This window comes from Delphinus delphis, chromosome 1 (genome assembly GCF_949987515.2).
Source record: "Delphinus delphis chromosome 1, mDelDel1.2, whole genome shotgun sequence".
NCBI classification, from domain to species: Eukaryota; Metazoa; Chordata; class Mammalia; order Artiodactyla; family Delphinidae; genus Delphinus; species Delphinus delphis.
In genome coordinates, this window is record NC_082683.1 from 44,192,434 (window position 1) to 44,218,823 (window position 26,390).

At 47.5% G+C, this 26,390-nt stretch overlaps 1 protein-coding gene across 4 annotated transcripts in view; it reads right to left on the reverse strand.

Moving 5' to 3' along the window:
* Positions 1-219: 219 nt before the first annotated feature.
* Positions 220-26,390, reverse strand: part of LRP8 (LDL receptor related protein 8) — an 80,711-nt gene continuing 54,540 nt past the window's right edge. For 2 of the 4 annotated variants that reach the window (XM_060022285.1, XM_060022275.1), the window contains 11 exons: positions 24,130-24,304; positions 21,871-22,098; positions 18,764-18,882; positions 18,371-18,510; positions 16,811-16,952; positions 15,354-15,506; positions 14,252-14,476; positions 12,234-12,302; positions 8,302-8,474; positions 7,156-7,332; positions 220-4,862 (listed from right to left, as the gene is read on the reverse strand). In XM_060022285.1, coding sequence (XP_059878268.1) covers positions 4,824-4,862; positions 7,156-7,332; positions 8,302-8,474; positions 12,234-12,302; positions 14,252-14,476; positions 15,354-15,506; positions 16,811-16,952; positions 18,371-18,510; positions 18,764-18,882; positions 21,871-22,098; positions 24,130-24,304 — 1,640 coding nt within the window. In that variant the 3' untranslated portion in view covers positions 220-4,823. The remainder of the gene's footprint in view (positions 4,863-7,155; positions 7,333-8,301; positions 8,475-12,233; positions 12,303-14,251; positions 14,477-15,353; positions 15,507-16,810; positions 16,953-18,370; positions 18,511-18,763; positions 18,883-21,870; positions 22,099-24,129; positions 24,305-26,390) is intronic. The other 2 variants (XM_060022265.1, XM_060022256.1) reach the window with 1 other exon arrangement.

The window sequence follows — 26,390 nt, forward strand, 5'->3', positions numbered from 1 at the left end:
GAAAAGGAAAATCGAGGCAGAGAACACTACACGTGCTACACGTACTTTGGGGGCACTAAACATAACTATCGACTCTGGGAAGTTTCTTCACTCATATTTCTCATCTCTAAAATGGGAATGATAATATTGACAGTCCTTATCTCACAATATCATTCACTCCCCCCCCTCGTTAAAGCACCACAGTACTTTCATATTTAAAAAAAATGAATTTAATCTCTCTCTAGAAACAGTGCACTGATTTTACAAATGTCCACATTTGGTTTTTAGTTCACCAAGATGATGTTGGTACAATTAGTGAGATGCAGCACACCACCCTTTGCCTCTGGAAGAGAAACCAGACTGCAAAGGGGACTGAGTACAGAAGCGAACGGAACTCAGAAGGACAAGACAAAAAAGCGTAAATGGTTAGTGTGACCCAACATTCTAACATGCCTGTTACATCAAATATGGTCACTTGGGGGTGTTCAGAGGAAGACAAACAAGGAAAGTTCATTTGTGTACAACGTGATGGAGTTTGCAAACCAGTAGCTCACCCCACATCAACAACAGCTTGTATAGAACAAAATGCTATTTTAAAACACATGGTTTGCACAGATATTTGTTTTCTCTTGTAATTTTTGTAAAAAAGTATCAAAACCTTCACGTCTTTAAATATATATATACATATACAGGTGGCTTTTTAAAATTACTCTTTATAGCACAAAGTGTTTGCAAATGCAGAGGATTTCTGCTGATCCTTGACTATGTACATGGTGCATAGCCTGAATGAACAGAGCCTCCTGATTTCTTATATTAACTGAAGATTTGAAGCTGTAATTCCTCCACCTCTAAGTTCTCCATATCCTGAAAATCCCCAATACCCTAAAAATAGTGTGAGAAGATTCTGATACTCTATCTTCATGCATTGCCAGGAAAAGAAATTATTTACTCTGAAGCATTTAACTGATAACTCATTTATATCTTGTGAAATGATGAGTGTATAGCAGGTGTGAGGGAGTGGGGTAGAGAGGCTCACATTCCTGTGCTCTCTCCCCATTCCCCCTAGCACCCGACTGGGCAGTGCTTGGGGTCCCCTCTGCAGACCCCACGTCTTCAAAATTTCCAGTTTTCTTTTTCACCGTTGAGAAAATCCCAGAGGCTCTTGACAACATGGAATCCTGTGAAAATCCCACTGCCCTTCTATCAAGTCTTCATTGACCGTATCAAAAAACTTCAACTCAAATTTATGAAAAGCAGTCACTGTTTCCCTTTGGCCACAGGAAAGCTTGAGAGTGAAGACTGTCGTGTCTGCAAAGTGCTGGCAACACATTCTGATCAATTTTCCATGATGCACTTGGTGCCTTATACACAGTAAATGACCAAGAAATGTTTCATTAATTGAATCAGAAACTAAATAGAAGTATTCTATAAAGTGCTTACATTGAACCTGTCTTTCCATCCAGCCTCGTTTCTTGCTAAGTCTCCCTTGAGCCTTTTGCTCATTACAGTGAATTACATGCAGTTCCTTAAGATGCCCATGCTGTTTCATGCTTCTGTGTCTTAGCTCAGTGTGTCCTCTGCCTGAAGCAGCCTGGACACCCCTACTTAATTTCTAAGACTTAGCTTAGGGCCACTTTTCCTACAATGCCTTTCTTGACCCCATTCTTACACCTTTGTAAACTAACAGTACTCCCCAAAATATCTATTCCTTTGTTTTTGTTTCCACATGTCTTCCTCTAATTGCTACTGTGAGTTCTGTCAGGACAGAAAGTGTTTGACTGACCTGTACATCTGCAGTACCTGGCACTTAGTTGGTACCTAGCAAATAGTTTCAGTGGACGAATATACATATTGCAATCACACAGAATTGGAGGGATGCAAAGTACTTATTGCTGTACATTTAAATACGATCTCATTCTGAGGTTACAGTTTACCTCAATCTGTTTTATATGTAATCATGCTATCAAGAGTAAATAAATAATATTTTAGTTTTCCTCATTTCTGGAAGGATATTTCTGCCAGTGCTTTCAAAATTCCACCAGAAAGATAGGCCATAAGATAGGCAGCAGGTTTGATACAATGTTCGGGCAGCCCAAAGTAGTCTCCTGGAAAAGGAAAGCGAGGAAAAGGGCTGGGACTAGTTTCTTTTACACATATAAAAAAATGTCTGATAAATTTTCTGCCCTTCAGGCCTTATCTCTAAGCTTCGTTCCAGCTCTGTAGTCCAATGACTCTGTGATCCATTATTGGCTGTAGGTATATGATGACGCAGGGGCAAAAGGCCACAGAAGTGCAACTGTACCTCAAAACGCATCCAAGAATAGAGAAGAATGAACCTGACTCCTCAGATTTCATCTTATTTACTGCCGTCCGACACATGAGTATTCCACAGTTTTTTGTAGGTTGCTTCCGTAACTGTCTCTTCCAAACTGCAGTTGTAGCATATTCAGGAAACATGGATGTCTCTCAGAGAGTTGTGTTTCATCATCATTTTGAGATCTCAGGCTGAATCATCCTGACCCTATTCATTATTTTTTTCTGTGAAGGACAGGATCTGACTAAAAGTTTAGAAACTATGCATTAGTCACTATTATCATTTCCCCAGGAAATTCTATTTCTTTGGAGGCAGGTTACAGAAAAAGTTGCTTGTTTTGTGTAAATTTCAGTGCTTTTCACTTTCATGATTTTTCTTCAGTCAAAAATAATTTTACTTTCCATTCTTGAAAGAATAGTAGTAAGTGATTAAGCTCTATAGGAGTTGGCCACCTGTTCTTAAAATTCTGTTTGGTTTTGGTCGTTCTAGGTCAATTGCATATACCCTCTCAATGAATGTTTCAGGACTATCAACACATGTATATCATGAAGAAACTGCTTGCTTATGCAAAGCTTAGTGGCCAGGCTCCAGAATACAGTTATTTTCTCAGAAGACAGGAGACCATGAGTGATGTAGAGAAAGGTCCTAGGAACAGGGTGACAGAACCCCAGAATGTCTGCCTGGAAATTCAGAGGGTATCAAGCTGGTGAGACATCCAAGCTTCACAGAGCTGGGGGCAGCTGGGGAGTAGAAGGGGAGGAATTTGCTTAAAAGTGTCAAGTTCCAGGTATGTTAAGGTTAGATACATGTCCTCTGCTCCTACTTAAACCAAACACTTCCATGTCACACTTTGTCCCTGGTTGTCCAGTGGGAGTGAAGTGGCAGAACAGCAGAGTTAAGACCACACCTTGGATAAGAGCCAACGGAGACTGAATTCCTTCTGGGACTGTAGGATTATCTTTTCAATGGTAGACCCCACAAAAAGAAAAGTGCGCTTCTCCCTGCCTCCCCCAAGGCCCAGGAAAAGCAAAGTAAGTGTCCACAATGAAAAAAAAAATCTATACATATACCCAGAGTTTCTCCTTTTATTTGCAAAGCAGTAAACCAAATCCCTGTGTGAACATATATATCCATTATACTGTAGTATTGTGTACGCCGTTTCCCCCTCAAACAGGACTTTAGGTTTGGCCACTTTTTCTGATTTAAGCCAAATATTAGTTTCATCTATGTGAACACATGATGGCAACAAACCTATGTATCACTTTAAATTGTTTTCTCCACCTAAAGGAAATGGTAGAGAGAAAGGGGAAGGGAGAAATAGAGATGTAACAAAACCCGTTCCTCCATCCTCATCCTCAACCCACAGCATACTCGGAGGTCAGTGCCTGAGCCAGTCCTAACAGTGAACTTGGGCTGTTCAAGAAACGTCTCCATTTAGCTCTCTATAAGTAAGGATGGCACCCTCAGTGTGCTTCAGAGGAAACAGTGAATTCAACCCAAGTGTCCTAAAAGAAGATGAAGTTACTTGAAATGCTGAACTTTAAAACAAGGAGTAGCCAAGGTTCAGGCATGTTCTCACCTGAGCTCGCGGGAACTGTGGGTACTGTGTGAAGTCTGTACACTGGCTTTAGCCACAGAAGAGAACCACAGTAGCCACGGGTGAGCTGAGGGCCTTTTGCTGACTGATTGGAATCCCAAGAACAGTCAGAGGCAGAAAAGATCTACCTCTCCCCACTGCATGTTTGCACAAACCATGGTATCTCTTTTCTGATCCAAATTTCCAAAGGCTTCTCTGAAAACTACAGATAACCCTTCTTGTGGACTGTTTTAAAATATATTTATCTTTATGTATCTGAACAACAGCCATAGGTGTGCCTCTTCTCTACAGACTTTTCTTTCTCACTCACATACACACATAAACATAAATGCACACAGAGTCCGGGTGGTAGGCCAATCACACCAAAAATAAATACTCTCACCTCTCTAAATTACTTATAGAACTAATCTTATTTTTGAAATATGTTAATAAATAATCTAAACGGGAGAGGGAGTTGAAGTGTTTTCTTCGTTTTACTTATGTTGATGGATAGCCACAAAGCATAATCATTCTATTTACAAAAAAAAAAAAAAACCTCTGAAACCTAAAAAAGCCCCCCAAAACCAAATACCCTCTGTAAATATAATTTTTAAATGATGAGTAAGCTACTGTACCATCGGCCCCATTTGGTTATGTACATCACGTTAGTCACTCAGCAGTAGCTATTCCATGAATTCCTCATGGGTAGTGCAACCAGTTAAAAAGTGTATAAAACATTATACATATAAAAACTCTCACATCCTTTGGATGTTTGCAGTTCATCATAACTTTGTGGTTACCTTTCCGCAATATAAATTAAAAAAAATTACACACGCACACACACACACAGACACGCAGACTCATGTACAGAAACCCTTCCATCCAGGCATACACCATCCAGGGTGTAGTGCATGGGACTGAATTCCGTGAGGCACGAAGGGAGTGGTCCCATCCTCAGGGCAGTCCATCATCTTCAAGGCTTAATGCCACTCGCTGGGGGAGACAGAGCAAAGAAATCATCATTAGACCCACTGGAGCTATTTATAGGATCACAAGGTACCAGAAATTCTATTACTTTATAGGCAGTAGCTCACATACTCTTCAAGAAGCTACCTCAGAAGACACGTTTGTCTTATTTATTTTACAGATGAGAAAACTGAGACTCAACGAGCTTAAACAGCATTTGTCCTGGATCATATAGCAAGCGGGTGAACTCAATTTGAACCCAGATCTGTATGAATCCAGAGCTATAGCTTTTTTCATTATTCTGTTCTGCCTCTGTAAAGAGGAAGGCTGTGGAGATCTAAACTTTCTCCATCCTCCCTTACAGGATTTTAGGTTTGCTCAACTTCAGTGGGTTAGCTTTGGCAAATGTTTAATCCCAGGCCATTAGCTACTTGTCTCTAGCATGCTAGTCACAATCAGGAAGGTAACTGGCTGCACCCCTCCCAACTAATTATCCAGAATTGGAAGGCAGTGGAGATCAATTAAGTTTAATCCCTCTTTCCCTCTCCCCAACTTTCTAGTCATTAGATACTAGACTTCCCTCTGCCACAAATGGCTGACCACCCACTAACCCTTGAGCCAGTCTATTCCATTGTGGACAGTGGACTTAAATTCTTTCCTATATTGTCATGAAATCTGCTTCTTTATATCTTCCGACGTTCCCCGATTCTCTCTCTTAGACTCAGAGAGTTCTACACAGACAACCGTTGAAATTTTCAGTGTTTGTGTTCCCTTCCCTTCCTTCTGAGTGTTTTCTTCTCCAGGCTACACATCTAGCTTCCCCAGCCTGGTCCCGATATAATGCTGTGTCCCACTCTTCCATTTCCTGGATACCCTCCTTCGGATAGACCCCATTGTTTCAAGATCTTTCTCATCGCTGTATGAATTTGAGCTAGCCACTTCACCCCTCTGAGCCTCGGTTTCATCATGTTAAATGGGAGTACTAATAGGACCTACCTTATAGGGTTGTTGGGAAATCACATGGGATTATGTGTGTAGAGTGCTTAATGTAGTACCCAACACACATGGGGTCCAGAGTATTCTAAATCAACCTAACCAGCATAAGATAGAACCAGACTGGCATTTTCCGTCTCTGAACATTCTATAAACAATAAAAAGTAACTCCACTGCCTTTCAAATCATCTTTGGATTATTTGTGGTTTTGCATGAATGTCACGGCCTTGCTCCACTAGACTATCTTTTTCTAGTCTGTGACCCTCCGACTCTCCTCAAGATAGATCTCTAGGCCAAAGTCAGGTCCCAGCAGTGATGGTGGAGCTACCTGAGAAGGGGACAGGGGAGAGAACAGGCTGTTGAGAATACTGATTTCCACAGCTTCAAGGCCATATACCCTGAGAAACAGTGGAAAGAGCATGGGCTTTTGTGTACATACAGATAGGAGTTTCAATCCTGGTTCTACCACTTCCTAGTTGTGATCCTAGGTAAGTTATTCAATCTCTCTGAGTCTCAGTTTCCTCATCTGCAAAATGGGGCTAACAATATCAAGTATATAGGTTCCTGTAAAGACTAAACAAGAAAATACATGTAAAACACTGAGTAGCGTCTGATACACAGTAGGTTCTTACTAAATGTCAATTTCCTCACTCTCCTACTCTATTTCTCTGCAGTTGGCAGGAGCTTAATTCTTCAGGCCTTAGATTCATCAGGAATAGCTCCTCCTGAGTGGTTGTTTCCTTCTGTGGAAACAATGACACTTTACATGTGCAGAGCGCTTTATAACTCACAAAGCACTCTCACATGTGCTATCTCACTTGAACTTTATAAACTTAGGCAGCAGAGAGAATGGGGGTTATTATTCCCATTTTACAAATAAAAGTAATCAGAAAGAAGGGACTGAGATCACAGAGCTGTGGAATAGTGAAACTGGGAGTCATCTCCACTCTAAGCTCAACATTTCTTCCACTGTGCCCCCTCTGATCTTTAAAAATTGCTTAAGCAACTGTCTGCTTGGATTGGCCAAGGTTAAGGATCCTCAAGGCCATCTGCTAACGCTCCTCACTTGCTTGACCTCATTTCCCAAGTCTCCCCTTCACGAACAATTAGCTTCAGCAGCAATTCTGTCTGTCCTGCACCGTACTCAGTCATTTCTTGCACATGTCATTTCCTTGGTCTGCAACTAACCCATCTTTCATCTTTGCCCCGACACCCAACTCACAGTTTGCAGCCTTCTAGAACCAGAAAGCCTTCTAGGATTGACTGCACCTGCCTGGTTCATGCCCTCGCTCATCAGCCCCTCAGACTCAGAGTGGCACTGCCCTACCTTGCACTTGACGACAGGCAGCTCGGAAAGAGGGTTCTTCGGGAGTTGGTGCAGCTGTGACCTTGGTTCCCCCGGCAAGACAAAAAGCTCCTTGAGGGCAGGGGCTGGGTCTTCCATTTCTCTGGTCTCCCCAAGACAGGGCTCTGCCCACAGTGGGTGATCAAAGCTGCTGATCGCCTGACAGGGGGATGGACTGGATGACCCATGAGGTCACACCCAGCCCCGACTCCGCTATACAACCATGACATCTGCTCCAGCCACTTTGTGGTCCTTGATCCCCCAACAAGCCATGCCCTGTCGTGCCTCTCAGCCTTTGCACATGCTTCTTTCTGGAATGCCACTTTCCTCCTTCTCTACGTGGAAGCCTGCTATGAATCTTCCAAGGACACAGTTCTTCTGTCACCTTTGTTGATGTTTCCATAGCATTGGTTCAACAAATACTTACTGGGAGCCAAATATGCTGTGCTAGGCACCAGGGAAACATTAATCAGACAATCCTGCCCTCAAGGAGCTCACGTTCTAGCGGGGAGACCAATGAGTAAAAAGACAAGTAGACTATAGTGTGACAGGTGCTGTGATGGAGAGAGGTGGTGAGAGAACAGAGAAACCAGGGAAAGCTTCCTAGAAGAGGGGACCCTTGAGCTTCCACCATGGCACTCAGCACACAGCTGTTCAATAGCCAGTGACTCTCTAACTCCCCCACCAGCTCCCTGGGAGCAAGTACATCCCTTCTTTACTTTTGAACACTTGGTATCTTATGTGGTACTTGGCACATAACTGGTATACATTGTTCACTGAAATGAATGCATTTGAACTGAATGGCCACAGTTGCCTTTCTAGGCCAAAGGTTCTGAAAACGTATTCAGCACAAAGACAGGCCTCTTTCCTCCAGGAAGAGCCTCTAGGTACAAGGTGGTCCTGATACCCTTCTATCCCAACCACCTACCCCAGCATTCCTGTGTCCCCAGGGCCTAGAACAGTGCCTGGCACATGGTAGGTTCTTGATAAATGTCTGAAGGAGGGAAGGAGGGAGGGAGGGAGGGAAACAAGGAAGGAAAGGAGGGAAGGAGGGAAAGAAGGGAGGAACGGATGGAAGGAAGAAGGGAGGAAAGGAAGGAAGGAATTCTTCCAGCAAGGAACACTTACTGCTGGATAGACATGGCCAATCTGAGCAGCCCTCCCTATGTGGAGCTCATCCTCATCCTCTTCTTCTGTCGTTTTCCTGTATACAGGGTTGTCGAAATTCATGCTTTTGGTGTTCTTCCGCTTCCAGTTTCTCCAGATCAGGTAGCCACTCATGCACAGCAGGGCTATAACCACTGGAGGAAGAGACACGTTACAGTGGATCTCCAGCAGGCTCCAGCCCGTTGCCCAGACATCAGTGCATTTCTCGCCACCTCTCCAGCTTGGCTGCCCCTTGTTCCCAGGCTCTGTTTCTGCATATTCTTTTTCTGCTGCTGGGAAGCCCTTCTCCTAGCTCTTTGTTCATTAACTACTCATCCTTCAAGATCCAGCTCAAATGTGAAGTCTTTCTCAACCTCTCATGGTACAGTCAGTTGTTCCCTCGCGTGTGTTCCCAGACCACAGTGTTGTACTTTATATATGTGTACCCCCAACTAGACTGAGCTCTTTGAAGGCAGGGACTGTGCCTTCTTTCTCTCACTGTGCCCAGTGCCCAGTAGCGAGTAGGTGCTCAGTAACATGCTGAGTGAGTGAGTGAATTTCTTCACCACACTCTTGCCCTAATACTGCTACTTCCCTGGATTTCTCTAAGAAACCATTCTCTCCCAAAATTGGAGGGTGGAGGGTGGGGTGCTTCTTTCCAAAGCTGGGGCTCTGCAAGAAGAGGAGCATCTCTAGAAGGGAACACAGCAGGGAAACACAGGTTCTGAGTTAAAATAAATGGATATATTAATGTGTAAAGGAGGAAGTTCTCAGATAGAGCCGGGAGAAAATGGGGCAAGCAGCTTCACAAGATAGTAAGCAGTCACCGTGAGCATTCAAGTGAAGGCTGGGTGATAGCTATCTAGGATGCTACAGAGGGGGTTTCTACAATACTTTGGTAAGATTATAATAATCAATAATAACTGATATACATAAAGATAAGAACAGGGCAAGGATGTCTGTTATCGCTGCTATATTTGTTGTCCCAGAGATCTAGCTATGCAGTGAGACCAAATAAAGAATTGAAGGGCACACATGGGAAAGGGAGAAATCAAACTGTCATTAACAGATATTGTATGCTTGGAAAATCTTAGAAAAGCAGATGAAAAACCATTAGAAATGATTTTAGTTCATCAAGAATCAACAGAAAAAAATCAATAGCTTTCTTATTAATCAGCAATAACCAATCAGAAAATGGATGGAATAAGAAAATATTCGTAATAGCCCAACAAGAAACTATAAAATACTTGGGATAACCCAATAAGGAATGTGCAAGTCCTATGTGACCTATACAATTCTACTGAAGGCCATAAAAGAAGGCTCAGATAAATAGAGAGGTATGTCATGTTCCTCGATGGGAAGGTTCAATGTTGTAAAAATGTAAATTCTCCCCGCATCAATTTATATACCCAAGGCATAAGATGCCATCATAAGTTTTATAGAATTAACAAGATGATTCTAAAGTTCACTTAGAAGAGAAATTGAATAAAAATAGCTAAGAAAATGTTCCAAGAATAATAATACCCTATTAGACATTAAAACATATCATAAAGTTGTGTTTCGAGTATATAGGAATAGTATATAGGGATTGGTGGAGAATAAACAGCCTAAAAGCAGATCAAAGTACGTATAGACATATAGTTTACAATAAGATGACAATTCAAGTCAGAAGGAAAAGATGGACTATTCAGTAATGGTCTTGTGAAAACTAGACGAGCATGTAAAAAAAACACTTAAATCTCTAACACTTGCTGCATTCTAAATGCCAAATGGATTAATAATTGAATACTAAAAAATGCTTAAAATAGTAGAAAAATATATAGAGAGATATTTTAATAATTTAGAATGAGGCAGACCTTCCTAAGCAAGACACAAAGCCCAGAAGTCATAATGTAGGAGATTAACAGATCTGATACGTAAACATTTTTAATTCATGCATGGCAAAAGAGACCATAAACAAATTCTAAAAATCAAGTGGCAGGATGGGAGAAATGATTTGTAACATATATTACAAAGGTCTAACATTAATTATGTATAAATATTTCTACAAATAAGTAAGAATAAGACAAGGAACCAATAGAAAAATAAGAAGAGACTGTGAATAGGCAATTCATAAAGGATGAAATGTAACTGGCCAATACGCTTGTGAAAAGATACTCTGCCTCCCAGGGAAATATCAGGGAAAGAATATTCCTCTTTCAGCCCCCAGATAAGCAGAAATTTAAAATAATGATTCTATTAGGGCAGGTTACATCAGGGAAACAGCATACACATGCCCTTCTGTGGAGCAGAGTATGGCAGGAGAGGAGTTGATTTCTCTTTCACTAAACAATGCTGAGTATTTTCCACTCTACTCAAAATGAGCCTGGAATAGTCTCACCATCACCTTTACTAATAAAGCCTTTCAAGGCCAATTCAAATGCCACCTTCTTTAGAAGTGCCACTCCCTCTCCTCCACAGAGCATCGGGTCTCTATTACAGCACTTTATAATATGTAGTAACACCTCTCTTGTATCACCTTTTTTATCATTAAGTCTTACTAAAAACTGAAAGCTCTTTTTTTTTTTTTTTTGCCGTATGCGGGTCTCTCACTGTTGTGGCTTCTTCCGTTGCGGAATACAGGCTCCGGACGCGCAAGCTCAGGGGCCATGGCTCACAGGCGCAGCCGCTCCGCGGCATGATGGGACCTTCCCGGACTGGGGCACGAACCTGTGTCCCCTGCATCGGCAGGCGGACTCTCAACCACTGTGCCACCAGGGAAGCCCAAAACTGAAAGCTCTTAAAGTCTTTTCTCTTTTTCTTTCCTGGATCCTTGGCACCTCGCACAGTCCCTTGGATGGTGTTGAAGTTTTTAAAACATTCACTAGCTAACTCACCACCATATTGTGGATTCTTAGGATAAAAGGGCCAAGTCCTTATCCTTGAGGTACTACACATGGGCAAGTAAGGGAGATAAAACAACGAATGGACAATCGCAATTCAAAGATCCGACCGAGAGAAGAGACTGGTATGAGAGACAGGATGTGCAGGATACTAAGTGAATATCAGGGTAAGAGAGAATGAATCAGCCCACGTGGCTCTCTGTGAGGTTTAACCAAATGTTATATTCTGGCCACATTCCAAACCCACCCCACTCCCGCCCTCCCATGCCATCCCCATTCCTGGCTTTGCCCATGTTGTCTTCACCTGCTTGGGTTGCTCTAGGAACTCTCCCCTGTCCACTTCCCTCCTCTCCCAATTCCAAGATAAGTGCCTCAGCACTTCTACTGAACTGCACACGGCTTCATTTTAGGACTTACCGCGTCAGAATCAAATTATCTGTGTCTCTCCAACAAGTCTATAAACTTTTGGAGGACAAGAACCATGTCTTACTTATTTTTAATCACCTTCCCTCCCCTTATCACAGAATCTGGTACATCACAGCTACTTGATAAATGTTTGTTGAAAACGAAACAGAAAGCAAGCAAGGTGGCACGATCTATTAAAGGAATGGCAAGCAGCTCTATGAATTTTTGTTAATGTATGTTTTTTCTACTCATTAATTCGACAAATACTTTATTTCGTCCCCTGTGCCAGACACTGCTAAGAGCTGGGGAGAGTGGCGAGCAAGAGAGACACCAGACCTGTCCCCGTGGAGCCTACAGTTCGGCTTCACACGGCTGGTGTGTAGAGCATCCGTGACGGGTAGTGGGGGAAATATGTGGATAGCTGTCTGGGGCCAGGTCCTGAAGAGCCTGGTGTGCCAAGCTAAGAAACCGAAGTAAATCAGGACGGGGAGGTGCGCAGGAAGGCGGCCAGGGCAGAAAAAGTCAGAGAGAGAGGTCCGTGTGCTAAGCGCTCTATCCTTCCAGTGCTTTACCCAGACCCTGGGCAGGGTCTCTCTCTTCTCACCAGTGACTTGGGGCCACACTCACCCATAGGCACGATGATCCCAATGACAGCAGCAGTGACTGTTGAGCCCATCTTGCCACTTTCATTCCCATCTGCAAAACACAAGCGTTAGCAGAACGATGCTCCATCACTGTGAGTCCCAAGTCCTTGCTGGCCTCAAGCAGTAAAAACTACCCAACTGCTTCTTGCCCCCGTTCCAGAATGATGATCCCGGCTACTGCTTAATAATTTAGTCTTTCCAGATCTTATCAGGACAGAGGTCATCTCCATTTCACAGATGAGGAAATTGAGTCTTCTTGGGGTTTGGGGGACCCACAGAGAAGTGGCAGAGCTGGGATTCAAACCCAGGATTTGTGACCTAAATCCCTTACCCTTTCCACAGTATTTGGGTGGTGGGAAGCTCGGGGCTGAGCCCTTAGGTCTTTATGTTGCTGACTACCTGGGGCAATTGCCTTTTTCAGCCAGTATCTGTTGTTTTGTCTCTCTTATTTCTGTCTGTCCATCTGCATCATCAGTGTTTTTTTTTTTTTTTAAATAAATTTATTTATTTATTTTTATTTTTGGCTGTGTTGGGTCTTCGTTTCTGTGCGAGGGCTTTCTCTAGTTGTGGCAAGCGGGGGCCACTCTTCATCACGATGCGTGGGCCTCTCACTATCGCGGCCTCTCTTGTTGCGGAGCACAGGCTCCAGACGCACAGGCTCAGTAGTTGTGGCTCGTGGGCCCAGTTGCTCCGCGGCATGTGGGATCTTCCCAGACCAGGGCTCGAACCCGTGTCCCCTGCATTAGCAGGCAGACTCTCAACCACTGCGCCAGCAGGGAAGCCCGTACTATATATTTTTAAAAGTAGGTTGTGCCATCTTTTCCACTCTCTTACACTCATCTTCAGTATAACATCTGTACAGAACTTTTTAGTTTAAAAAGCAGTTTTCCCTTGGATCCTCATGACAGCCCTCTGAGGTTTGGAGAGGAGCTATCATTTGCTCCAAGAGAGGAGATGATTGTCTCCTGGCAACGGCGCAAATGCTATCCTCTCAGTGTGTCTGTTTCTCCAAGTTACTCCAAGGGAACCTAATTATTAAGGGGAGAAAAGACCTGCACTGCTTACAAAGTTTACTGTGGAAATGCCGTTCTCTTCTCCCTCCGGGTCCCAAGCATACACAGGACAGTGATATTAAAGCCTAGAGCGTGATGAAGCCAGTGGGGAGACTCCCTGGTCGGAGGCTCAGCCCAAGTGAAAGGAACTGGACTTCACACGCGACCCACCTGCCTCTCCAAACTTCAGGGTAAGCGCTCAACTCTGAAAGCGCTGCTGCTGGCAAGATGGGCCTGATTATTAAGGTGCTACCACGCTGCTTAGTTTCTGGGCCATGTGCATATGGGAAAAAATTTAAAAGATAGTTTATCCTCTTAAATGAACTCCCCCAGCAGGTAACTCAATTTAAAAGGTATTTGCTGGTTAATGAGATAGAACATTTCTAGCAGTGACAATTACTGCTCCCGATGATTTAATAAGTGGTGAACTTAATTATTTTCATCCCAGGGTTTGCAGAGAGGCACTAACAGACCATAGTTATGGATATCACTATATGGGGAACCTACCGAGAGTGCTGAGAACTGAGACCAGGGCATTTGAAACTTCCAAATCTGAGGGATGCTCCCTCATACATGTCAGTAACGTGTGACACAGACACACTATCAGAGTCAGCAGAGGCTGTGTGCATGAGCACTTCTGTTTACACGGATGCCTCTGTCTCTCGTGGCAACCTTGCGAAGCAGGTAGGGGAAGGGTTATTATTACCCTACTTTGTAGATGAGGAAACTGACGCTCAGAGATAGGAGGTAGCTTCCCTCGAGACCCTCTATAAGGTAGGAGCACCTATGACTCCTAAATTGCGGGTTGGCACTCTTCCTCCCGCTGCTTCCTCCTTGTAGACAGCCAACATTTAGCTCTGGTATGACCACTTCTTCCCACAGATCCCCCGATCCTGGCTTCCCTAGGACCCTCCCACGTCATGAAAGAAGGCAGAACTCATTTCCTTACAGTGCTGGGAGTGGTTGCTGGTTGCAGGGCTTGGGGTAGACGGGTTGATGCTGGGAGCCCTGGGGACACTAACTGAGCCTGGGACCGCTGCTGCCAGGCTCGGTGTCTCTGTGCTGTGGTTCTGGTAGCCGGGGCTGTGGACGGTGGTCCCAGGGGCTCTGGTGGTGTCGGCTACTGTCCTCGTTGTGGTGGAGGCTAACGTTGTAGTTGAGGTAGACTGAGGTGCTGCGGGGGAAATATCATGAAGGTCACTGGACAAAGAATTTTGCTGTTTTAGTGCCTAAATTATTGCCTCGATGAAGTATACTTATGAACTCATCCTCATGGCTCAGCTCAAACTCCTTCCCTAATCCTACTGAATGGGCTATGATTTTTACTTTAGCTGAATGCCAAGCATCTTGTCTGTGTTTATACTGCATTTCGGTTTGATAAAGATGAGTCATTAGGACAATGCTATAGAATCAGGTGTGGGCAAGACCATGATAAAAGACTGGGAGGAGTGGAAATTATATAAATCTAGAAGGAGTTTGCATGTATACTGGTACACTACTAGGTTCAAATTCTCACTCCACTTTAAACAATTGAACCTGGAAATGATGAATGCTGCAGCAGACTTATGCTCAAACAAAAGGCCTCGTGCCTCCATTGAGACTGGAGGATGGATGTACATGTATATGGTTGAAGTATTAACTGACTGTTAGTCCCAATCATACCACAAAAGGGCTGCTAGATAGTGTGTTAAGTTCTGGGTGAGAAACAGGCAAGATCACAGTCACCTGCATATAAATAGTAATCAAAGCCATGGGGATCAAGGTTTCTTAATTTGAGGCCTTCAGGGGATTCCTGATCCCCCTGAAACTGAATTTAACATGTTGTATGTGTATGTGCATTTTTCTCGGGAGTGAGAAGACAAAGCCTTGGAGGGACCCTATGGGACACCAGCATTCAAGGTCGGTACAGAAGAGGAGCCTGCAAAGGGCAACAAGTAGCCAGAGAAGATGGAGGAAGACCAGGCGCTCATGGTTTTCCAGAAGTCGAGGAAAATTTCAGCAGATGGGGTCTGGCATTGCCAGGGGCCATCCCTCCCAGTAGCTCTGCTCACCTCGGTAGCACCTCTTCATGTCAGGGCCCAGTCGCATTGTGTCAGGACAGGCACAAGTGTACTTGGGGGAGTGGCTGGACATCTGAGGAGCAGGAAGGCACAGGTACTCACAGCCTCCATTGGACTGGGCACTCAGCTCGCAGGCATCTGCAGCTAATGGCACAGAGAGAGACGGGGAGAGAGAGTACTGGGGCACAGACGGGATGTGCCAGGCTCTCCCTCCCCCACGCACGAGGCCCTTCCCACTCGGCTAAATCAAAACGATTTCTCTACTACTTTTACTGGGCACCTTCCATCACTGTACCTGCTGTTTTATCCCCACTCTTTCTTCCTTTTTTTTTTTTTAAACATCTTTGTTGGAGTATAATTGCTTTACAACGGTGTGTTAGTTTCTGCTTTATAACAAAGTGAATCAGCTATACATATACATATGTCCCCATATCTCCTCCCTCTTGCATCTCCCTCCCTCCAACCCTATCCCACCCCTCTAGGTGGTCACAAAGCACTGAGCTGATCTCCCTGTGCTATGCGGCTGCTTCCCACTAGCTATCTATTTTACACTTGGTAGTGTACATATGTCCATGCCACTCTCTCCCTTCGTCCCAGCTTACCCTTCCCCCTCCCCGTGTCCTCAAGTCCATTCCCACACTTTCATTTAACGCTGATGACAACTCGGGGGGAGGGGGTGTTATGCCCAGGTTAACAGATAAAAGACTGTGGCTCAAAGAGAACAAACTTGTCAAAGCTATACCTCTAGTAATTTTGGAGACAATTTAAATCGAGGTCTGTTGGACTCCAAAGTCCATGTTTTTTTCTCCCTATGCCACAGGCCGTATCTCTTTCTTATTTAAATTTCTAATCTAGAATCAGGCACCAACCTTATCTCCTTACCCCTTTTTGCTTTCCCACCTTCACCCTTCCCATTACAGTTAGAATGAGTCTATCCTAGTGACGGAGGAAGGGACAACCTAATTGCAGGATTCCTGGCGTCTGTTGCCAACCAGCAAGCTGACTTACTGACCGCCCTAGGATACGTTACTTGATACCACTGCAAAGTACGAACAAATAGCAAATGAGAAGCAATGTGCTCCCTTATGGCCGAAGGAGCTCTGGAATCAGACAGGCCTAAGTTTAGGCTTTAGCTCTACCACCTGCTAAGGTTATTTTACCCCTGTGAGCTACAGTTTCCTCAGCTGTTAAACGAGAACAGTGATATCCATACTTTGTAAGAATGGCAAAAATGGGACATTTGTATGTTTATTTATTTCTACCCAGCCTTAGTTCACCAAGAGCTTGAGGCAAGATGAAGTAAATATGCGACGGCAAGGCAGTCCACCAACGACAGGGACTGTTGCCACTACTTCTGGGGATGCCGAGACGTGACGTGCATGTGAATACAGCCTGCCTGCTAGAGGGAGGGGATGTGGGCAGGGGACCTGGGACTGGGCAAGGCTCACCTCGTGGCTGCTTCAGCTCATGGAAGATGACAATGTCATGTGGGTTATTGAGGTTCTCAGCTAGGACGGAGATTTCCAGGCCATTGAGCCGATTTGCACTGAAAATGGCCTCGTTCTCCAGGTCTGTCCAGAACACCTTGTCCTGTGGGGTACAAATACAGAGGATGGGAAGCCTAGAGCTTAAACCCACGACCTCAGCCTGAGGGCTCGGCCTCAAACCATAGTCACAGCACTGCTCTGGCATCTCCCCTGAACTCTCTGGTCCACAGATTCACAGCGGGACTCTCAGCTCTGATCTGTGGCATAGGCTCTGGTTCCCTTCTGTCTCAGAGGGTTATTCAGTGCTCTGGCCTGAAGGCTGCTCATTAACGCTGAGCTAGGCCTGCTTCCTGGAGTTCAGCAGAAACCGAGGTTGGGTCTCTGTAGCTGTTACCATTACTAGGGCCTGGGACCAAGATTGGGGAGGATGTATGATCTAGCAAGCACTATCCCTAGGGGGCCTCCTACAGCCTCTGGGTATACACGCATACACATCCGATGGTTGGTCCACACAAGCCTCAATGCGTATCTGCAGGCGAATCCACATTCATAGGTACCACCGTGCAGCCTCAGGTGCAGATCTAGACACATACCCACATGCTCACCTACACACCCGAAGGCACACTTGTGCCTAAAATGGACTTGTCTAAGCACTGGTGTGCGTACGTACACTCACAAGCACGAGCACACACAGGAAGGCACATTTTTAAACAGACGCATTTATGTATACACAGGCACGTACACATACATGCCACATGTACGTACAAGCACACACACATGTGTGTGAACACACCTGTCTTTCGAAGCAGAGGCTGGACTTGGGAGCTGGAGCCTTGCCCACAATGTCAGAGCCGTGCTGGGTGATGTCACTCCAGGCAAATATTGCCAATGCCCACCACAGGCCACTGTCCCCTTGCTTTCCCTCCCCTTGGTGGCAGAGTTAGTTTTGGGGAAGAGGTATGGGTGTGTGAGAACTTGGTCGCTTCTGGCTTCCTCATTCCCCAAGGAGATACGTTGTTAGGGTCAGAACACAGGAGGGTCTTGACTCTTCACCCTCCTGTGAGCTTCTTGAGGACGGGGATGATGTCTGATTCACTTCTATGACCCCAGGGTCCAGCAAAGGTCAGTGAGAGTGTGCTGAATTGAATAGCATCTCTCAGGCCATTTCCATAGTAAATAATACTAAGGAAATGTGTATTCCTTTTCCCTTTCTTTATTGGGTACCTTCTGTATACGTGGGTACAGTGCTGGGTGCCGAGGGTACCTGGTCTAGCTACTTACCTGTGGGAAGTGCTCTGAGGGAGGGGCCTTGGGGAGGAAGCACTGGAAAGGCTGCCAGGTGGACAAGGGGCTGCATAGCCTCTGTCTGAAGACAGCTCACGTATTATGTACAAACAAGCCAGTCAGCTTCCCTGTCCCTTTGTTTCCACTTGGACGAGTCTCAGGGAGTCATCCTATTTGAACAGCCTTTCCTAGGCTTCAGCTTCCTGATGGGGCCATGCCTCCCCTCACGGAGCTCACCTCAAACACAGCTATCCCGAAAGGGTGGCTCAGGTAGTCAGGGGAGGAAATCAGCATCTTCCTGTTGCCTCCGCTGAAGTCAATGCTGGACAGCTGGTGCAGCTTGGAGTCCACCCAGTACAAGCGCTGGTTCAGCAAATCTTGAGCAGGAAAAAGGGACAAGGGGATCGGGTTGTGAGCCTGGGACCACAGCCTGGAATTCTGCTCCTCTGTGGCCCTTCCCTGCCCACATCTCCAGGCCAGGCCTCAGACAGAGGCCAGCCCAGGGCAACCATCAGGAAACACAGGCAGTGGCACTATAAGGGGACACAGCAACAAGACCCACGGAGCCCCAGGCAGTGGTCAGCTCCAGGCGCTAGAACAGGCCCCCCAGTGGGGGAACGCAGGGCTCACCCAGGGTGATTCCGTTGGGCCACTCAATACCATCTGACACCAGTGTCTGCCGGTGCACACCATTGAGCCCAGACTTCTCGATCTTAGCCTCGTACCCCCAGTCAGACCAATACACGAACCTAGAAGAGAGAAGAACCCAATGGGCTTCTTGTCAGGGAACAAGACTGGGGTGGTGTGGGTCACAAGGGCTCAGTGGCCCTCTGAATATTGAAGATTACGCTTAGTGAGGACTGGAAAGACCTCTGAAGTTCACGGGAGCCATCAAACCTTAGCACTGGCAGGCGTGTCGGTCTTCGCCTTATCGGAGTCCCTGGAGAAGCCTGTATTCCCAGAGTCCCCCTGACCTCAGCTGAACAGCCTGTCAGCCCATCTGTCCCACCCCAGCAGCTCCAGCTCCAGCCCTAGCGTGCCAGAGCAGGAAGGGAAGGGCCCCGTCAACCCTCTTACTTTCCTGGTTGACAGAGGAGAAAGCCGATGACCTAGCCAGGGTCACACAGCTAGAACTCTGTCCAGGGCTTCTCTCTCTTTCTTGTTGAACATTTATTGAGTACTTACTAGGTGAGTGGTCTCATCTCATGTACTTACAAATGCAGTAATCACTGCCCCTCTAATCCAATCCCTACAGAGCAGACAAAATGAGCTTCTAAAAATGGGAATAAGCTGTCATTATCCTGCTTTTTGAAATTGAGATATAATTGACATATGACACTCGTTCCAGGGGTGCAACATAATGATCTGATATTGCAAAACGAGCACCACAAGAAGTTAGTCAACATCCAGCACCCCACAGAGCTACAATGTTTTTTTCTTGTGATAACTTTTAAGATCTATTACTCTCCAGTTTTTAAACTTTATGATGGTTTCTCCTACTGACCTTAAAATCAGATCCCAAATCCTTACCATATCCGACAGGGCTCTGCATGACTAGGTCCCTGCCTACCTCTCTGGCTATCTCTCCTGCCACCACTGCCCACTTCCCTTACAAACTCCACACCCGCCGCCAGGGCTTCTCTTAGATCCTCCAGGGCACCAAGGCCCTCACAGAGCCTTTGCCCCCACTTGTGTGCCATTTAGAACGTCTTTTCAGTAGAGAACCTTCCTCCGACCCTCGATGTAAATAGGTTCTCCCTGTTACTGACTCTTAAAACACCCTGTTTTTTCCCTCCAGAGCGCTCACACCGTCGGTTATTTACGTGTGCATTCGGTATGTGGCGTATCTGTTTACTGTCTGTTTTCCCCACTAGTCTATACGCTCCGCTGAGGGCAGGCGCCTCATCTGCCTTACTCCTCATTTTGTCCCTGGCAGGTAGCTCGTGTGTGGCCTATAGGCCTTATTTACTATTTGTTGAACAAAGTAGCCTCACAATTACCCCAGGAGGGTGTAATTATTAGTCCCATTTTACAGAGGAGTAAACTGTGGCTCAGAGAGGCTGACTTCCCTAAGATCACGTGGTGAATAAGTAGTAAGGCCAGGCTTCAAATTTAAGTTCAAATTAAGTTGGGCTCTAAAGCCCACGTGCTTAACCCTCCCCAAAATGCCTCTGCTGAAAGCTGGTGTCAAGCCAAGGCTGGCTCCAGGCTGGGGGGCTGCGTGGTTGTTCTGGATCCCTTCCATTTGCCACTTCGAATCCCATGGCCATTCTGCTCTGTATACCAAAAGGCTGGCGCATGTGGGAACATCATTGGGCTGGGCTCCCTAGCCGTCTGGCTTCCAGTTGTATTCAGCAAAATATCGGAGGGGGAAGGGGAGAGACTGAGGTCAGGATGTCTATTCCCCTAACTCCCCCCTACAGAGGTGCCTTCAGCTGGCTAATGCCCTAAAGGTGACCCTCTCTACCCAGCTCTTTCCCTCCCAACTCGGGTAACCCTCCCTGCTCCTGCCCCTCAGGCCTGTTACCTGTTACTAGTCCAGGATAGTGCATGAGACCTTACCCGCTCCTTTGTCAATAGTCCCTTTATTAACCGGCCTTAAATTATCTTAAAATGAGTGTGCAGTGGGTTTTCTGGCGGGACCCTGACCGAGCCACAATGGACCAGGAATGGGCTGGGTGTAACTATATGGTTTGGGGACATGGCAGGTGCAGCCCCAGGTCTGTGTGATAGCAGACAGAGAACAGGGTTGAGGTGGGGGTTAAAGGAGATGACAGTTGTCTGCAGAGTGCCTGGATGCACCTGTGCAAAGCGGCAGCTGTCCGCCACTTCCCAAGGCCACGCACAAAGGCCACGCACACCCTCTCAGGTGGCCAGCCTCACCCCCAGCTGCCCTCACTGGAAGAAGAGGGTTTTCTTATCCCTGCTTAACAATTAAGGAAACAGCAGCAGGAAGAAGCTGGTGATCCTGGTAAACATAATATGATGCAGCTGCTTAAAAACCATGCCATCTCAGGACATCCCCACTGAGGGAGGGAGGGAGGGAGGGAGTCGTGCTCTGTTCAGAATCCCTACCCCCGATATGGAGGCATGGGCAGAGCAGGGCAGCCTGGGTGGTGAGGGGCCCAGAGGCTGTGGGCCACAGGGATGGGGATGGAGGCAGGCAGGCTGGAGCAGAGCTGACCCAGTAATCTCAGTCCTCAAATCTTGCTGGCTGTCCTGCAGGGCAGGGAGTAGACATGCTAGAGGTAACTCCGGAGGCCAATGGAGGAAGTCCAAGAGAGGCAGGTATGGGAACATAAGAACGAAACAAACAAAAGAATACTTTCTAATGGGCAGAGCTGCCCCAAAATGAAACAGGCCGTATGAGAAGTGACAAGCTCCTGTCTCTGGAAGTGCGAGCAGTCGCCAGATGCCCACCTGTGGCACGCAGCAGCCTGAGGGAAGACGTCCTGCCCCAGGAGCGTCTACCAGGCAATTTCTAGCGCCCTACCCGGCTCTGAGATGCTCTGCTTCTATGATATGGTGAGAGAGTAGCAGAGTCCTGGGAGCACCCTGGCGACCAGTGCGCAAGGGACCCTGGGTCAGGGGTTCACAGGCTGAGGGGCCCGCACGGACTTTCTTCCCTGTGGCTTGTGTCTGGGTGGCCCAGGGCCTTCCGAAGCCCTCAAGGCAGCTCTTGTGACAGACACATGAGGACTGAGCGCCTGGGGCAATTTGGGGGTGGGAACACTCACCCTCGCAGGGGGTCGACAGCAATGGCCCGGGGTTCACTGAGGTCACGGCTGAAGAGAGTGCAGCGGCGTCCGCCATCGACTGTGGCCACTGAGATGGTCTTGTTGCCTGAGTCGGTCCAGTAGATGTGCTTGTGGACCCAGTCCACTGCCAGGCCCTCCGGAGAGTGCAGCTGCTCATCAATGAGGACCTCCTGCTCCGCCGGGTCGCTGGCTTTGTCCATGTAGGCGCTAGGAGCAACCAGGGCTGGCGTGGGCAGGTGTGCCACCCCCGGGCCCATCTGGAGCTGCCCTTCCCCTCTCTCTTCCCTCTGGGTCACAGCAGCGCATTGGAGAGGAACTTGGCTCATTTCCACTCAACACATTCCCTGGGCCACCAGGATAAGGATACAGGCTCAAGTCAGCCACGGTCTCTGGCCTGGAGGAGCTCAGTTTAGTAGGGACAGAAATTTACAGCCAGATAATTACACCAAGACACTGTGATTACAGAAAGTATCAGAGGCTATAGCGGCAGAGTAATGGAGACTACATCATCCTGGAGGGCTGGAGAAGGCCTTGTAGTTGAGCCCTGAAGGCCCAGTCTGTCAGGAACACAAAGAACAAAGGCAGAGGGAACAGCATGTGCAGATGCCGAGGCGTGTGCTCTGGAACAGTGACGGATCCAGTGGGGGTGGAGTGGGGTATGTGGGGTGTAAGACAGGAAGTAAGTGTAGGCAGGGGCCACATCCTGACGGGCTCTGTGTGCCACGCTAAAGGCTCAGGATTTCACTGTGGAGGGGTAACTGAACAGGTCGGAGGACATGGCCAGAGAGGCATGTTAGATCACTGTGGCACCTGCAGAATACGCGAGGAATTGGAGGAGGAGGGAATGAAGGCAGAGAGACCAGTTAGGAGGCCGTGACCGCACCCAGGTGAGAGACGAAGAGGGTGTGCAGAAGGGCTGAGGCAGTAAGAATGGACAGAAGGGGCCACAGTACAGCAGACACTCAGGAGGCAAAATTAGCAGGGCTTTCTCTCTCCCAAATGCTTTATTTCCCAAGGTCTTCTTCTCCACTTACCCTCTCTTCGGGTGATTAGTTCCACAGTGCCCACAGCCATCCACAGCTCTGACCCTCTGATCCTGACAACTGTCTAAGTTCCAGACTATAAAGCCAACTGGCCCCCGTCGGACGTCCCATGGACACCTTGAACTCAACACATCCCAAACTGTTCATCCCCATTCCCCTCCTCTCAGCCACACAGACAGACTGCCTACCCCCCACCCGAAACTCCTCCCCTGCTTCCATCTCAGAGGATGGTACCACCGTCCATGAAACCTCCCAAGTCGGAAACTGAAACTCCCAAAGTGAACCTGGGAATTCATTCTGACTCATCCTCCCACAGCTCCATAACCAGGGCATCATCAAATCCTGCCTCTTTCCGTCACAACCATCGGACAGGCACTGCTCAAGCTGTTTCTGGGTGTGCGAGTGTGAGTGTGTCTGTGTGTGCTGGGGTGTGATAAGCATCGAGTTGTCGGTGAGCAGCACGCGGACTGCTTCCATCCATCCATCCACCATTCGTTCAACAGTCCGCCCAGTGCCTGGTCATCGGCAGTCCTGCCAAGTGGATCTCAGGACAAAGAAAGGGGGCCTGGGCACGCAGAGGCTCCTAGGAGAGAACCTCCTGCGTGTGCAAGGAGCCTTCCCAAGCGCCAGAGTCCACTGACTGTGCTGGGAAGGGCTGGACTGCAGGTAGTGCCACCCTTGACCGCCAGATTGGGTCAGAGGCCTCCTCTATACTTTTCCCTCATGCTCATCACAGTGGATTTCGCTATGCTCTGAGTGGGATCCTCCAGGCAGGACCAGGTCTGAGTCATCTTTGAGTCCCCAGCATCCAACACACATATATGTGAGCTGCTCTGAAAATCCCTACCAAAGCCCAGAGGCTTCTTCCTTTCCGCCCTGGCTGAACATTTCCTGTGTCTCGCACTGCCCGCTCAGGCCGCCGGAGGTCAGTCAAAGCCCTCATGTGTGGGGCTCAAAGCTGCTTGCCCATCCAAGCCCTCAGCCCCCCCCCCCCCCCCCCCCCCGGAAGGCCCAGCAGGTGGAGAAGTCCTGGCAGTTCCACAACCGCTGTGATCCCCCGTGCCTTCCTAAGCCCGATCTCTGTCCTGGGGAAATATAGAGGCAGAAGGGGTGCAGAGGCCACCCTTCCTCTCCTTCTTTGTTGGCCCCAGCCCCGCCCCCCAGGCCTGGTTGCAGGACCCAGGCCTCGACTCACCTGTAGATCTTGCGGTAGGAGAGGTCACACCAGTAGATGCGATTGGTGGCAACTTCGACGTCCAGCGCCACGACGTTCTTGAGCATGGGGATGAGACGCGAGTAGTCCCGCTTCACCAGGTCTATCCTCCGCACTTCGTGCCGGTTGGTGAAGATTAGGGACGGGCTTCTGCCAGCTGCCATGCAGGGGGGTTGAGAGGGAAAGGGTCAGTGCAAGAGGCGGGGGATCTGGAGACCAAGGCTCTGCCACTGGTTTGCTGGGGGACTCCTCATTTCCTGTAAAAAGTGGCGACGACTCCTACCTCACAGGTTAAAGAAGCAGGTGAAATGATGGCTACAAGAAGCATAAGATGCAAAGCCCCATGCATAACAGAGGGATTTTTATTCTTTTTATCGCACACAAACTCCCCCCAAATCTTTGATGACTCCCCATTTCCTCTGGCCTGCACGGAAGGCCTTCTGCAGCACGACCCCAGCTCCCTGTCCAGCCTCATCACTCACCCCCCTGACACCTTGATTCCGGCCACCAGACTACCTGTCATCACCTTGCCACGGCAGAGCTTTGCTGCCTCGGGGCCTTTGCTCAAGCTGTCCCTCTACCTAGAATGCATGTCTCCCCAGCAGCTGCCACCTCCTCTGCTTGGGCCCCACTGCAGTGTTCAAGAAGGGGCAACACGAGCGTTAAATGATTTAGAAAGATGACTGAGGCTGCAGCATGGAGCACGGCCCTCAGGGCTGGGGGTGGGACTCGAGGGAGGAGGTTCAAGGAGGTCGTTGTGAGACTTTAGTTTATACAGAGTGTATTGGCATGAGACGAATCTGCAGATGCTGGAAGGGACCAGATCACAAAGGATCCTGTGATCCAGGGAGAGAGTTTTCACTTTATTCTGAGCCAAAGGCAGGGGTGGGATGTGTATAATATGACACAGACTATATACGTGCAAAGGGACAACACACAACCTCCCGTGTATACACAAACCCATTTTTAGATTTAGGATTAGATTTTGGGAAGATCTTCAGTGAGCTAGACATTCCTGGCTACTCCATGGGGAGGGTCACTGTCCCCCAGGCCTATGAGGGCCTAGCACTTCGCACAGGCCGCCACCCCTCCAGCCTGTTTTCAGATGGAGCGGGCCACTCTCAGGCACCTGCAATACTGAATGGCAACACCTGCCCCTGTACCTTCTCCCCCTCTTGTTTTCCAGCTGACACTTCTGCAGGCCACCTGGTTCCTGTCACTGTCCATCGGTGCCAGGCTAATGTGCTCCCTGGGGACAGGGTAGGACCAGCACAGAGCCAGGTGGGGCCTGGGGCTGGGTGTGTGACCTGTGTGTAGTGATGGAGATTATTTCAAAGCAGGGTTGGCGTGACAGGGAAGGTGTGGGACAAACAGATACCATGGAAAACTAGAGGTCTAAGCGCAAGGAGAAAGGAGGAAAGCTGGATGCAAGGCCCAGCTCCGCCACTGACCAACTGTGATTTTCCTCACCTCAAAATGGGAGCAAAGACACTTCATCTTCCTGAGGGCAGGAGCTGGGTTACAGGGTACCTTGAGGTGATTTTTACTGAGAGCTGTGACTGTGACAGGAACCCTGTGTGTTTATGATTTGAGTTTTTGAGTAACTGCACTTTAGATATTCACACATAAGGGTTTGTGTATACATGGGCCATTGTATGTTGTCTCCACTGCACGTATGTAATCCCAGTTCTGTGTCACACCTGTCCCATGTGGGGGTAAGAACAGGTTGCATGTTACATGTGATGGGCTAATGTATGTGCTGTACATTGTGCAGTTTGGGTGGTATATGTTTTGGGTTTACGGGCTACATGTCAATTATTGTAGCTGCTGTGTTGTTATAACCTATAGAATGAGTATTCGTGCATCTGAATCCCAGGTTCGTATATCCAACAGCCTACACAATACTTTGCTAGATGTCTAAACCGTTTTGTTAAATTTAGCATGTCCAGATCAATCTAATATTCTCCCAAACCTGCTTTTCTCACCGTCTTTCCCAACTCCATAAATAGCAATCCTATTTTTCCAGTTAGTTCGTCAAAAACCTTGGGGTCATCTTTGACTCCTTTTTTTTCTTTCACATCCTACATTTAATTCATAAGCAAATCCTGCTGCTTCAAAATAAATCCTGACCTTCAAAATATATTCATACTGTCCACTTCTCATTATTCCCACGCAAGGCCCTGATCCAAGCCACGATCACCTCTCTCCTGGCTGACGGCAAGGACCTCTGCAGCAGCTCCCCT